The following is a 14,986-nucleotide window of genomic DNA, read 5'->3' as shown; positions in this document are numbered from 1 at the left end:
ACGCAATGCTCAATTTGTGGGAACTAGTGCGTTAGCGCAGTTAGCTTGTTAACGTGTTGATGCCGTCCAGCCCCACGCACGGGGCGATCTGTGGTAACTTGTTAACGGAGATTTGCCGCGTTATGACGTTAATGTCATTTTAACGAGATTAACGCTGACAGCACTAGTGGGAACACAACGAATATGACAGCACGTTTACGCCGACATCATCCTAGTGCAAAGACAAATGGAAGCAGACAAACAACAAGCACGCATGCTACAAACTTTACCCGAGTCATTTAGACAGCCGTTAGCACATGATTCTCCTTATGGGGACCTGATATGTTTAATATGCTGCTGAGAATATACCCCAGAAGAAGCGTATAGTATAGCTTTTATTTTGGAAAGAGCCATTTCTCTGTAATAAACTCTCTTTTCCAAAGATGAGTGATTTCTCGATCAGATAGATTTATTTTGTTGTTTCAGCAACATTAAATTTAAAAACTGTACTTTTGAGTTAAAATATATATTTATAATTTTAATAAATGACAAATTAAAAAGGCATGAACATTTTTTTTGTATCGAAAAAATATCGAACCATGACACCAAAGTATCGAACCGAACCGTGAATTTTGTGTATCGTTGCACCCCTACTGACCACTTGTGCCCGTGTCCAGGGATCCTACAGATTCACACCTGCTTCATTGCTTACTCAGAAAGTAGATCCATGTGCAGTTCCAGCTGGAGAGTTTGGCCATAAAGACAAAAGTGTCACAGGGTCCAAAACTTATCTCATACACTCTGGAACAGATGATGGAAACTGTTCTATGACGTCATCAGAGATTATTACCTTGTTCCTCTTCTTAGTTCCTCTTCACCACAGCCATTAAGTTTTTTTCACAAAATCCACCACATCCTGTCATTCTGCATTTCTGTGTAGACGATTGTTATTCTTTATTTATCCAGGTAAACGTCTCAATGAGATTAAAATTGTTTTCATACCAAAACACACAGATAAGCAGGAAACAATCCAAGTAGTTTTTTAGATATAAAAAACAACCAATGGGGAAGTCTGGATACGCAAAAATGGCCACTTAGCAACAGGACACACAACAGTGGTTTACATTCCACAGTCAGTACTAAAATGTAAGGCACAAATTGTTATTAAATTGTTAAATTTACAATAATAGATTACACAGCATTCATCACGGTAAATGTCTTTCTGAAAGTGCTGTAACTAATTAGAACTAATGCTAAACCACACCCAAGTCTTTATGGCCTCTAATTTTCTGCTTCTACTTTCAGCTAAAACTGAGGTTATTGTACTCGGCCCAGTATGGTGTCTAATTAGATTCCTGCTCTGGATGGCATTACCTTGGGTTACTTCTAGTCTGTAATTTGTAATTATCAGGACGTCCTAAAAATCTCCTTTATCTCCGATATTTGGCTTCTCTTCATTGGCTCCCTGTTAAATCCAGGATCAAATTTTAAATCCTTCCCATTACATAATAATAATGATAATAATAATCAGGCCACATAACTTTATAATACTTTATCACCCTATTAGAGCAGCTGACTCTTAGATTGGGTGCTTACTTATGGTTTGAGTATTTCAATGTAGAATGGGAGGCAGAGCCTTCTCTCTGGCTCTCTTCCACGCCATGCCTTCCTCTCGTCTTCCTCCACTCAGCCAAAGCCTGGTCCTGCTGGAGGTTTTCCTTCCCACTGTAGCCAAAGCTCATGACGGGGTTTTCTTTGCAATATAAAGTGCCTTGAGGCAACTGTTGTTGTGATTTGGTGCCATATAAATAAAATTAAATTGAACTGAACAAATACTAAAAAAGTTGAAGATCTAAAATCACACTTTCAGATTAGTTTTTTATTGAAATGACAGGACTTTCTGCAGAAACACATGAATACTAAAACTTGATATATACACAATTTAAATGTGTCCATCTGCAGCTACTTGGGTCAGTTTCTAGGACTAGAAGCCGTCCACCAGGTGTTCATGTGAGCTGTTTACGGACACACTTGTTGAGTTTTAAGGCGTTTTAACGGTGCAGGCATGGAGACTGGTGCCAGTCACAGTCCATGGAGCAGATTTCCCGGCCAGTTGGTTGTCATCACGCGGCATTATATTCCATATTTCTGCTTTAGCTCCTCCACCAGGCTGATGTACTCGTTCATGGCGTTCTCTTTGCTCTTACCTGACAGACAAATTAAAAATGTGTTATGGAGGGAAAAAAAAAAGACAGACAGACCGACTTAATGAACAAGCTAGTCCTGCTTTTACTTTCAGAGACTCTTTTTCATAGTTTGTTGACATGAGGACTCAAAGTCCTGCTTGAGAAACTTAACACTACAACAACTCATGCAGTCCTGAAAGGGAGCTGCATGCAGCCGAGTACAATATGCAATAATCCAATTTACTACAAACGATGAGGAATGCGGCAGTCCAACTTTTTTTTAACTCTGAGGAAATCATCCTTTATGTTTAAGGTAACATCAACTTATTCAGCCTTTATGCAATAAAATGTACTGAAATTGTATTTATTAGTAAAATAATAAATGACAACAAGAAAACAAAAAATTAACAAATTTGTAATTCATTTTTAATTAATGAATATAAATAAACTTAAAATTAATTTTAGGTTTATTTATATTAGTTCATGTTTTTTAGAAGTACAGCTGGATATATTTCAAGTAAGCGTTCACTTTAAACGGTGAATTATTGCTAATTTGCTTGTTAATTTATACATGAAGTCAGAGCCATATCCATGTACACTGTAATGCACCTTTTATGTGTCACTAAAATAAAATAAATCTGATCAAACTGATCTTTCTTTACTAAACTCTGTGTGCAACAAAGGTGGAAGGACTGCAGCGTTTGTTAATAAAAGGTGTGGCTATCCAGAAACGTCTCTGCTCGCCACATATTGTGCTTCTTGTTGTGAATATACGCCATATCATTTACCACAGGAATTCTTCTCCGTTACATTGATATGTATTTACGTACCACCATCAGCTCATGGGGCAGCGATGACACCAAACACACAACTGTCCTTATGGTACAGCATTAGCACCCAGAGGCTTTCATCACCATCACTGGTGAATTTATCATCAGTTTTTAAACATTAGTACTGGAGCCCCTCCCCTCTGCACAACACAGGGTTGAGTTTCCCCCCACTCCTATACATGACTATGTCAGCTGGCCAGGTGTGACTACATCAAGGCAAAGCTGCAGATCCTGATCGCATCAGTCCCAGGGTCCTGAAATCCTGTGGTGCACATCTGAGTGGCCACCCTGTAGTATCTCTTTAACCTGGTACAAGTAAGACATGTTTACTGAGGGTACCAAAGAGAGCCACCTCTTCTGGCTTTTTGACTTCAGACCAGCTGCCTTGACGTCACGCCATGACGGTGCTGGAGATACTGGCTCTTGATCAGGTTAGCTTGCAGGTGAAACATGCTCTCAACCCTCTTCAGTTTGCTCATCCGCCTCTTGTAGGGGTGGATGACGCTGTGATCGACCTGTTGCAGCGTGCTCACCCTCACCTGGATGGAACTGGTGGCACTGTGAGAACCATGTTTTTTCTGCTGAGTGAGAAGCTGCTCAGGATGGGTGTCACCACTTCTACGGTCTCGTGGATTGCTTACTATTACTATTATTGCTTACTCAGGCAGGCCTCAGTTTGTACTACTGAACTTGGTGGAATGTTCCAGACAAAAATCACCTCCTAAATGTCAGCAATGCAAGAGAGATGGTAGGTGACATCTGGAGGAAAAAAACTGACCGTCTCCATCAACATCATGGGTGAGGAGGTGGAAACAGTGGGAAGCTACAGGCAGCTGGGCATTCACCTGAATGACAGATTGGACTAAGGACCAACAGTGATGCTGTGTGCAAGAAGGGGAAGGGCAGTCTCTACTTTCTCAGGAGGCTTGGATGCTATACAGATACTAATGTGTGCAGCAACATGTTGGAGATCTTCTACCCGTCTGTGGTAGCGACTACCATCTATTTTTGCTGTACCAGAGATGCCAGAAGGATCAACACAGTAACCCACAAGGCTGGAAGCATCATTGGTCAGAATTTGGATCTGTCTGAGTCAGTGAGGGACAACAGTCACCGAACAAACAGACAGGCCATCACGCTGCACTCCTGTCGAGCGTTCTGCTCTGAACCTTCTCTCTCAGACTGATTTAACCCCGCTGCCATGAAGAACGCTCTCTACAAAGCTGTAAAATAACTCTTCATTCTGGGACAGGTGAACACCTGTCAGGCAGAAGATCCCTTCATGTAGCGGATTTTCTAACACATATTGTACATATTATTTATGCAATTTGCATTTATCTCTTATACAATGTCAGTCTTAATTTTACTGTTTTTAACTAACCTCATTTTTACTTTTCTTGTTTTTTTCATCACTGCTGTAAAATTATATAAATTGCTGCACTCTCTCAGTATAAGGCCCTTACCGGGCACCTGTAGCACTTTATTATACTGCTGTAACACAACAGTTTTCCTTGTTGGATCAATAAAGGATCTTTATCTCTCGCTTCATCCTTAAAACTACACAATCCCATTTGTTCAAATTGTGGAGCATTTAACGTGGACTTTATACACTAGGCATCTTTAAAACATACTTGCAGTAAAACAGACACTGTAGGCTTTAAAACATAAAAATACAACTCAAAATATTTCATACATAAGATCATATTTATAAAATGTTTCTCAGCTTTATTATTATTTTCAATCATTTGTTAATTGAATATTTTAAAATGTACATATTACCTTTTCAAGATCTGTATTTCTTGTATGATAATTCTTCATAATTAAACAATAAGTAAGTAGTCTGATGTCTTGTATTCATTATGAAGGTGTAGTTTGATGTACACTGATTTTCCAAACACATTGCGTTTTTGTACAAAGTATCAGTATCGCTGATGCCAGCCTTGGTCTCAGATCAGCAAGGAAATCAGTGGTATAGCACATCACTGCTATTAAGATCATTTAGTACGCAGTTGAAAAGCCTCCAACACATCAGCAAACCAATCCTGCTAAAGATGGAAACAACTTGTTTTGCCACTTGAGTCTGAGTACGATGAGGTTATGAAGACACACTAAGAAAGGACACAAGCTGCTGCTGATATGCAACCCAGAATGAAACAAATGCCCAACCATGCATTGCTGGAGCACTTGCTAATTATGCTTCATTTGAGGGTCTTGATTTTGTTATTAAAGGGTCTTTACCTTACAAGAGGCGCCTTGAGGTAACTGGTGTTGTGATTTGGTGCTATACAAATAAAACTGTGTGCACAGCTTATAATATATCAGTGCTGGGTGACAGATTTAAACAAAGCCCACAGCATTAATATTTTGCGCATGCTGTTTGTTATAGTATGTGTAATATATTACTCAAATCCAGGACATAATATAAATGGTCAATAGGATGGTTCTTACACAGCACTGTTCCACTCTGAGCACTCAAAGCACTTTAATATACAAATACAATGACATACATACAGTGAGATATGTATGCCATTAAACATTTAGACCTGTTTCGTCCATTTCCTTCCATTTATCCGGGGCCAGGTCACAGGGACCTGACCCAGACCTCCCTCTCCCCAGCCACTACCTCCAGCTTGCCCACGGGAACGCTTCGGTGTTCCCGGCCAGCCGGGTTTTATGTGATTCGCAGACAAATAAACATTCTTACTCACCCTTCTGCTTCTCCCAGGCATCCCATTTAGCTTTCCCAGTGAAATCAAACATCCCTGGACGAGCTTCAAAGACAAACAAAGCAAATTAAACAATTTAGTGGAATCCCATGTACTGCAGGTCGAATAAATATAGGACAAATTCATTAAGGCCCAGTGTCTTCAGTACAGAGCAAAGGGCTGCATTACATTGCAACACAAAAACATAAGAAACACTACTGATAATTATCTAGAATATTTACATTTATGTGGAAATCTGAAAGTGAAACCACGATACACAGGAGCAAATCTAGCTCCTCAGAGAGTCTGTAGTACAGGTGTACGTCATGCACAGGTGCATTTCAATGCACACCTGCATGTGCCAGTGGTTCTTATAGGGTGCATGTTCAGCATAGCCAGTGTCAGACTCTTATCAACAGTTTGTGTGACAGCAGTAACAGTGCTGAGCGCACTATAATTTGAAATTTCTCACATGTGTTCACATCACCCACGGTGGCCTGCTTGAACAGCGAGTAGATCTGCAACATCTCCTCATCAGTCGGCTTCGCCTTCAGCTGCTTGACCTCTGCTGCTGCTTCATCAAACTTAGTCTGTAGAAGACAGGACGACAGCGTCGTGACAGTACTACGTGCACAAGGTAGATTTTTTTCTTCCCAGCTGGAAGAGGAAGGAGTTCTTAACACAGCTTTTCCACACATCCCTGTTTTACACTGGATGCTTATACTATTTTAATTTGCACACAGAAAGAAAAAACTAAATGTACCAGGGTCAAAATTATTAGCCCTCTTGTGCTGAGAGACAAAGCGACTGCCCAGGCCCAGTTTGCTGCTGACTGCTTGAGGTTTTCTTTCAAATTGTCATGTTCTTCTTTCTTAATGATTCCTTCTGCCTGGAAGAGATTCTACCAGGTCCATCCCCACAGCATAAGACTGCCATCAAAGTGTTTCACTGTGGGAATGGGGTTCTTTGGGGTTGTACACCGCCCTTCTTTCACAAAACATCTCTATGACCAAAAGGGCTCTAGCTTAATCTCAAAGGATGTGTTTCCAGTATGCGTAATCTTACTCCAGATTGCCCATGGCACACTTCAGTCTGGACTGAAGGTGAAGTTTTTAATACTGCGAGTAAATAGAAGATAAAACTCAGTTTTAAAGTGGAAACACTTCATGTATGAAGGCTAATTTACCCCAGAGCCTTCCTCCTCGGCACAGTTTTCATTTATAAAGCTTTACAAAACCAAATATCACGGCTAACAGGTGGATTTTCCTGTGTCAGTGCAGCTAGCCAAACCACAAAGAACCACTTACTGCTTAAGAGAGAGAGTGGAAGTCGACTGTATATAATTTCCCCTAAGGATCAATAAAGTATTCTGATATCCTTAAATTCTGTAGATAAAACTGATTGTTAAAGCTTGGGGAAGTACAAAAGTGACCCCCTTAGTCTCGTTGTTTTTCCCTGAGTTATGGTTACACAGTTTTTGAGAGCACGTGGTGCTCCATGGTGTAAATTAGCCTTGAAGTGCTTCATGTCCAATTTAACTTGATTTGAGTATTACAGTGAACACCAATGTTCTGTGCTACGGCTTAATAAAAAGGTCAGTTTTTGTGGGCTGACCTGGTAATTTTTTTTTCTGAAATAATTTGTCATTGTGTTCAAAAGAAAACTGGGATGTTTATAAATGATATTTATGAAATCCTTCACTTTCTCTGCATAAAAGTAAAATCAGGATAGAGAATTAGTCTAGTCCAACCAGACAGTGAACAACTGTTTTATAACTCGCAATTAATCGGTGCAATAAAGAACCGTTTCACTCGAGCTTACATCACATATGCCTTTACCCAGTTTGCGACATTAGAGCTGCTCCATTCTTTGCTAAGTGGGCTGAAGGGCAGACTGAAGAAGACGTTATAAATGCCCAGTGGGGTGATTTTTCTGAAGTCGTACTCCAGATCAGTCTGCTTCCTGCACGACAAACACTACAGACATGGATATGAACAAAAGCTGCATCGGGACAATAGCTCTCCCGCAGCCATTGTTACACACGGACTTTTTCTGCGCCCTCGGGCTGTATGAGCTGCTCTGTAGCTGCTAACAAGTCGTTCAACAAAGACTTCACACAGCTGTCTGGAATGCTTTCACTTCAGGATACACGGCCTGCAGCTAAACCGCTACATCAGCTAACGGTGTTCCTTAACAGAAGGCGGCGGAATATAAACCAGTAATTTTATTCTTTTATACAGACCTGGAGCTCAGCCATGCTCGATCAATAGACAAACATAAGCCGGGGACTTGACTGTCAAACCATTTCCTTCACTGTCGTAATACAACGGCCCCGGATCGCCGTCACGCCCTCCTTCCTATTAGCTAAACCAATAACGTACCTCGGTCGTTCACTGGATGACGTGATCACAATTGGAACCAATCATGTACTTACAACCAGATCAGTCGTGTCAGCGGGGTTCAGACGCTGTCACGTGATACATGGAGACTTATGCCAAAAAGTGATCGTCTACAACACATGATTTCCAATGTTTGTATGTGTGTGTTTTTAAATGTGTAATGTCTTTACTTATATTGGTAAATAGACTTTATTCAGCAGGATTTACAAAGGACTTATATATCCAGTGTATAGCCAGTCCGGTCCTTTTGTCCACTTAAAATATGTTTACTAAACTATTATTTTATTTGTTGTCATTTCTGCTGTCCTCGTGGCCAGATCTCACTTAAAAAATGAAGTTTTAATGTCAACGAGATTTTTTTTAAACCGCTCAAATAAGGGATACTGCCAAAAACTAATTGCGACTTCTACCTTGTAACAGGAATGTTGTTTGTGGCTCAAGATGGCTTGATATCATACACGAGGCATACATTACACATATGGTTCAAATATTACAGACTAACAAGTTATTTATAGCATTTTAAATACGAGCAATCACGTTTTGGCAAATACAGAAATCAGTTTTTGGCAGACGATCACTTAGAGCTGGGCGATAGAACGATAACGATATGTATTGCGAAATAACTTTTTCTCGATAGAAAAATTAAACTATTGCGATAGACCTCGTCTCTCTCTTGCTCTCTTAAAAAAAAAAAGAAAACGAAAAGAAGAACAGCCAATCCAAATTAAGTAGCGCAGAGCCGAACCAATCACAGCCGCAGCGTCACGTCACGTGACTTGTTACGTACAGCACAAGTGCCAAGCGGCACATGTGTAGTTGTTTGGGAAGTAGCCAGCCGCCGTGCCGCCCCGGTAATGGAGGAAATGAGTGTGCCGACTAGAGAAAAATCAACCGAGAGCATGGGTGACCAGGTTACCGAAGAGAAAACAGATGATGCTTCCAATGCCGGAGAGATTGTCGAACGGAAGGGCCATAGAAGTTCCGTAGTGCGAAGGTATTTCGTAGTGATGTGTCGGTCGCGAACGAAAGAGCCGGATCTTTGACGTGAACGACGCGAGCCGGCTCCTTATTGCGAGCCGTGGGTTTTTTTTCTTTCTTTCTCTCACCCTCTCTGTCGCACTTTTTTTTCCGCTTCACTCCGCACGCGAGCCTTGTGCTTTGCGCTGGGAAGAGGGGGGAGGGGCGGTAGTTACACTCGCAGTAGCACAAGAACAGAGCGGGAGGGAGAGAGAGAGAGAGCCAGGGACAACAACGTCACATTAGAAAGGTATAGTAATCATCCACAACTATTTTCAGTTACGGATGATAAAGGATTCAGAAAGCTATACAAGGAGAGACTGAAAATTTCCTTTTAGTTCTCAGTTTATTTGATATTGACAAAAGTTAGTCAATTTTGTCTGTTCTTCTGTAAAACAAACTAAGATTTATTTTTAGAATTAATATTTTGTTTCTAAGTGGAATTGACAATTTAGTAGTCTGTTTTGTTTGTTCTATTTTGAAACTTAAACGCTTTAGCGGCTGCCTTTTGTGTAGTTTGCAATATTTGCCTTTATTTAACTGAAAAAGTCTCATGTTCCTTAAGTACATCTACCCTGTTGAACTTATTATGGGAAATAAATATTAAAATCAAGACAAGCTGCTGATTATTTCACATTTTACTTGTGAGCAACGGCACATTTAAATCTTACAAATATAGTTATTTGGCTTATATCGTGATATATATCGTTATCGCCTGAAATGGAAAAAACATATCGTGATATGAAAAAATCTTATATCGCCCAGCTCTACGATCACTATTTGGCACAACACTAGCAGTGCTTTCTGGAAAATTTTAATTAAGTGACAGACCATCAATTTTTTGCAATTATTAAACTATTAATGCATTGATTTACAATATTTACATACCATATATAATTGTGTATGTGAATACATCAATATATATGCACAGTAAAGTATGTGAGGATTTGCCTGAACAGTTACTGTTACCCAGTTACTGTAATATTGGGTAAAACGCCAGTTATTGTCCTGCTAATGGTAATCGTGAACTGTACAGAACAAGTTCATTTTATCTGGGTGAGTTTTATTTTTAAACCTCTTATTGTCTTCAAGAGCACAGCTCAGTCTTTTGTGCTGCTATATCTAGATTATATTGCTAACTTCAAGAACTATTGCAAGGCTACATAAAAACAAGGTCCATTATGGTGACTGGAGACCTGAAACACCCCCAGATGGTAAGACAGGCATTGAGAAGCCACCTCAACAGTACAAATAAGTAAATATATATGGCCTGCCAGATACCCAGCTGGAACAATAAGCTGGTCACAAAAGGACATAGATGCGACTGGAAAATTCTATAAAATACACGGACTTCTCCACCCAAGGTCTAGCACCCTAAGACATATGAGCAACAGACAGAGAGAGGGTGAGGATTAGTGCGTGTCAGAGGCATGCATGAATACATCAGGAAGATGGAGCCCTGAGATGAACTGTGCCTCAGGGAGCTGAGGACAGACAGTGATAAGGAGCATGAAGAGAAACTACACTACATTACCAAAAGTATTTGCTCATCTGCCTTGTAATATGTTGGCTCACATTTTGCAGCTATAATGGCTTCAGCTCTTTTAAGAAGCTTTTCCACAACACTAAAAATAAATATTTAAATCAACATAAAGAAATAATGAATCATTAATTCAATTATGATCCACATGATTAAATTGCTTTATTTTATTTTATTTATTTATTTAACAGTTCTCAAACAGTGAAGTGGCATTAAGCCCTTTGTAGAGTGTCCATTTCCACCAGTTCCGTTCGAAGGCATCCAGTTTGATTTGTCATAGAAACTTCAGTTTATCTCCTCCATTATTTCACTTTCAGTGACTCCTTTTTTCAGCCAGTTCTTGTGATAACTTTCTTCACAGCCACAGTCATTATTGTAAACATGCAGATGTTCTCTTTTTTAATCATTTATCATTTAATCACACAAAAGTGCTGTGTCCCATCCGGCTCGAAGGACCAAGAAATGTCAGGAGTTTTCCTGTATTGCAACTCAGGTCAGAATAAAAACGCTCAGACAGGTTTAACGTGTACACGGGTGAGACTCAGGGAGACTCGCACCCTGCAGTAAAAAGAAACAGTCTTTATTCAGAGAGCACATACAGGAAGAGAGAAAATAGAACTGCAGGCTTCCTGTGTAACTTCCCCATTTAGGAGTCTGCACAGAGTTGCAGAGTTTAAGCTGAATACTGAAAAGAGCAAACACATTTAGATAATGAAACGTACTTTTAAGCATAACATAATAAAAATCCCAAAATCCTAAAAAATCTCTTAACAGGTTAACATAAAACTTTAATGGACTTATAACAACTTTCACATAGCTGTCACTCCATCCATCCTCTTCTGATTACAGTGGCTTGCAAAAGTATTCGGCCCCCTTGAACTTTTCCACATTTTGTCACATTACAGCCACAAACATGAATCAATTTTATTGGAATTCCACGTGAAAGACCAATACAAAGTGGTGTACACGTGAGAAGTGGAACGAAAATCATACATGATTCCAAACATTTTTTACAAATAAATAACTGCAAAGTGGGGTGTGTGTAATTATTCAGCCCCCTGAGTCAATACTTTGTAGAACCACCTTTTGCTGCAATTACAGCTGCCAGTCTTTTAGGGTATGTCTCTACCGGCTTTGCACATCTAGAGACTGAAATTCTTGCCCATTCTTCTTTGCAAAACAGCTCCACAACTGCCCTGTGACGGCCTCAGAGGTTGTCTAAGAGAATATTGGGAGCAACAACACCATGAAGTCCAAAGAACACACCAGACAGGTCAGGGATAAAGTTACTGAGAAATTTAAAGCAGGCTTAGGCTACAAAAAGATTTCCCGAGCCTTGAACATCCCACGGAGCACTGTTCAAGCGATCATTCAGAAATGGAAGGAGTATGGCACAACTGTAAACCTACCAAGACAAGGCCGTCCACCTAAACTCACAGGCCGAACAAGGAGAGTGCTGATCAGAAATGCAGCCAAGAGGCCCATGGTGTCTCTGGACGAGCTGCAGAGATCTACAGTTCAGGTGGGGGAATCTGTCCATAGGACAACTATTAGTCGTGCACTGCACAAAGTTGGCCTTTATGGAAGAGTGGCAAGAAGAAAGCCATTGTTAACAGAAAACCATAAGAAGTCCCGTTTGCAGTTTGCCACAAGCCATGTGGGGGACACAGCAAACATGTGGAAGAAGGTGCTCTGGTCAGATGAGACCAAAATTGAACTTTTTGGCCAAAATGTAAAACGCTATGTGTGGCGGAAAACTAACACTGCACATCACCCTGAACACACCATCCCCACTGTCAAATATGGTGGTGGCAGCATCATGCTCTGGGGGTGCTTCTCTTCAGCAGGGACAGGGAAGCTGGTCAGAGTTGATGGGAAGATGGATGGAGCCAAATACAGGGCAATCTTGGAAGAAAACCTCTTGGAGTCTGCAAAAGACTTGAGACTGGGGCGGAGGTTCACCTTCCAGCAGGACAACGACCCTAAACATAAAGCCAGGGCAACAATGGAATGGTTTAAAACAAAACATATCCATGTGTTAGAATGGCCCAGTCAAAGTCCAGATCTAAATCCAATCGAGAATCTGTGGCAAGATCTGGAAACTGCTGTTCACAAACGCTGTCCATCTAATCTGACTGAGCTGGAGCTGTTTTGCAAAGAAGAATGGGCAAGGATTTCAGTCTGTAGATGTGCAAAGCTGGTAGAGACATACCCTAAAAGACTGGCAGCTGTAATTGCAGCAAAAGGTGGTTCTACAAAGTATTGACTCAGGGGGCTGAATAATTACGCACACCCCACTTTGCAGTTATTTATTTGTAAAAAATGTTTGGAATCATGTATGATTTTCGTTCCACTTCTCACGTATACACCACTTTGTATTGGTCTTTCACGTGGAATTCCAATAAAATTGATTCATGTTTGTGGCTGTAATGTGACAAAATGTGGAAAAGTTCAAGGGGGCCGAATACTTTTGCAAGCCACTGTATCCTTATCAAGGGACAATTGTTGAAAATTAGCAGTAGCTATAAACCTATGTGCAGTACATCAGTTTCATGTCTTGCACTTGAACTATGTTAAACTGCACTGTCCCTTTTAAATAAATAAAATAAATTCAAATCAGGGTGGCAGGGGCGTCTGGAGCCTATCCCAGCTGTCATAGAGGCAGGGTACACCCTGGACAGGTCGCCAGTCTAACACATAGAGACCGACAACCATTCATACACACAGACAATTTAGTCCTCAGTCTTTGGACTGTGGGAGGCAGCCAGAGTACCCGGAGAAAACTTACACAAACACATCATGCAAACTCCACACAGGCTCTTCTGTGTGGACAGTTAGTGGATTTGAACTCAGGAACTTCTTGGTGTAAGGCAAGAGTGCTAACCTTTAATGAGGTTTGAAATCTCGCATGATCTTGTGACATCACGAGTCCAGACAACTAACCACCCTTTCTGGATTGTATCACATCATCTCAACAAGAATAAATTTAACAAGTGTTAAGTTGTTGAATTTCATGCAGATTGTATATGATTTAATTATGTTCACCACAGAAACATAAAATTATTTTGTTCAAATTCCAAGTTAGACTCTTTTAAACATAATAACCACCCAATTTCACTTTTTGAATGAAGGTTTAGTACTGTGTTTATGGGAACATTTCATCTTTCATCAGTGCCTCCTATAACAGTACCACGCTGGAAGCTCTTGAGAGCACCCACTGTGGCCATGGAAGTGATTGATGGGTGAGTGGATACGTTTGGCAATACAGTGTATCCACCAGCATGTTTGTACACTCGTGTCTTCAACCCAGCTGCAATGGCCGCGGCGCAACATACCAAAAAACAAGAGGTGCACGGCTGACCGACGCACATAGCACCCGCGACACAAGCAATGTGTGGTCAGCATAAAAATGGCCCAAGGAAGCAGACACAGGCTTCTCCTGAGTGGTGGTTTCAAATTCAGCAGGTTCAGACTGATTGGTTTAAATCCAGTCTTTAAGTCTGACATCATTAGCCGTGTCTGGGCCCAAACTCTGCTGCAGGTCCATAAGTCAAGCGAACACTGCAGCATCACTGAGACTTAAAAACTGTCTAAATTCTTTCATCTGTAATAAAATGATCAGTGTGGCTGCTCTACCAGGTGTAACAATTAAGTTTAACATCCAGGCATCCATGAAAACAGAATTTATGATATTTAACGGAGTTAGAAGTTAGCAGTGAGTTAGCTCCCTAGCTTCCATCTAAACACAATATAGCATGTCCTGACTGAGAGATTTCTGAAACAAATTAAGACGTACAGCTCTGCTATCACTTCCAACATAAATGAAGACAGAAAACTAAACAGCAGTGACGTTTGTAGGGTTACTGAAGTTGGGCTAGCTGGTATGTAACGATGTGCTACGTGGTGGCTAGTGACACGGCTACGTTAGCATAACATTAGCACAGTGAAGCTGGAGGATGAACGCTAACTTTTTTCCCCTCGATAAAAGTTAACGTGAGGGTTCCCGATGGTTAGGGACAAATGCAATCGCATGGCAGGATGCTGTAAACGGACCAAACTTCAGTCAGGAGAACAACTGAGATAATCCATCCACAATACGAGGTTAGTCATTAATATACTGCTGCATGGGCTGGGCTGGAGTTACATCGTAAGGGTTTAAAAACTGAGCTTTAAAATGAACAGCGGTAATAAAAACAGGCCGAAAGTGATCACTGACTGTTTTTAGGGGCTTGTTGAGATTAAATAGAACAAGATACAAAGCACTAAAACATGTTAAAAACACAACAGCCTTATTAAATGCAGAGTAGTTTGGGCCCAGAAGCAGGATTCA

General features: G+C 40.7%; 1 protein-coding gene across 1 annotated transcript; it reads right to left on the bottom strand.

Annotated features, from left to right (window-relative positions):
* Window positions 1-1,840: 1,840 nt before the first annotated feature.
* dbi (diazepam binding inhibitor (GABA receptor modulator, acyl-CoA binding protein)) lies at window positions 1,841-8,073 on the bottom strand. Its single transcript, XM_063497171.1, has 4 exons — window positions 7,943-8,073; window positions 6,173-6,290; window positions 5,704-5,766; window positions 1,841-2,186 (listed from the first exon to the last, which is right to left on the bottom strand). Exons 1-4 carry the CDS (start codon window positions 7,955-7,957, stop codon window positions 2,113-2,115), a joined length of 270 nt encoding a protein of 89 aa, XP_063353241.1. The 5' UTR covers window positions 7,958-8,073; the 3' UTR covers window positions 1,841-2,112.
* Window positions 8,074-14,986: the final 6,913 nt, after the last annotated feature.

The sequence above is a fragment of the Pelmatolapia mariae genome, linkage group LG16_19 (assembly GCF_036321145.2).
Source record: "Pelmatolapia mariae isolate MD_Pm_ZW linkage group LG16_19, Pm_UMD_F_2, whole genome shotgun sequence".
In the NCBI taxonomy this organism is placed as follows: Eukaryota; Metazoa; Chordata; class Actinopteri; order Cichliformes; family Cichlidae; genus Pelmatolapia; species Pelmatolapia mariae.
Note: the sequence above shows the minus strand (reverse complement) of the source record. Positions and strands in the feature narration are given on the sequence as shown.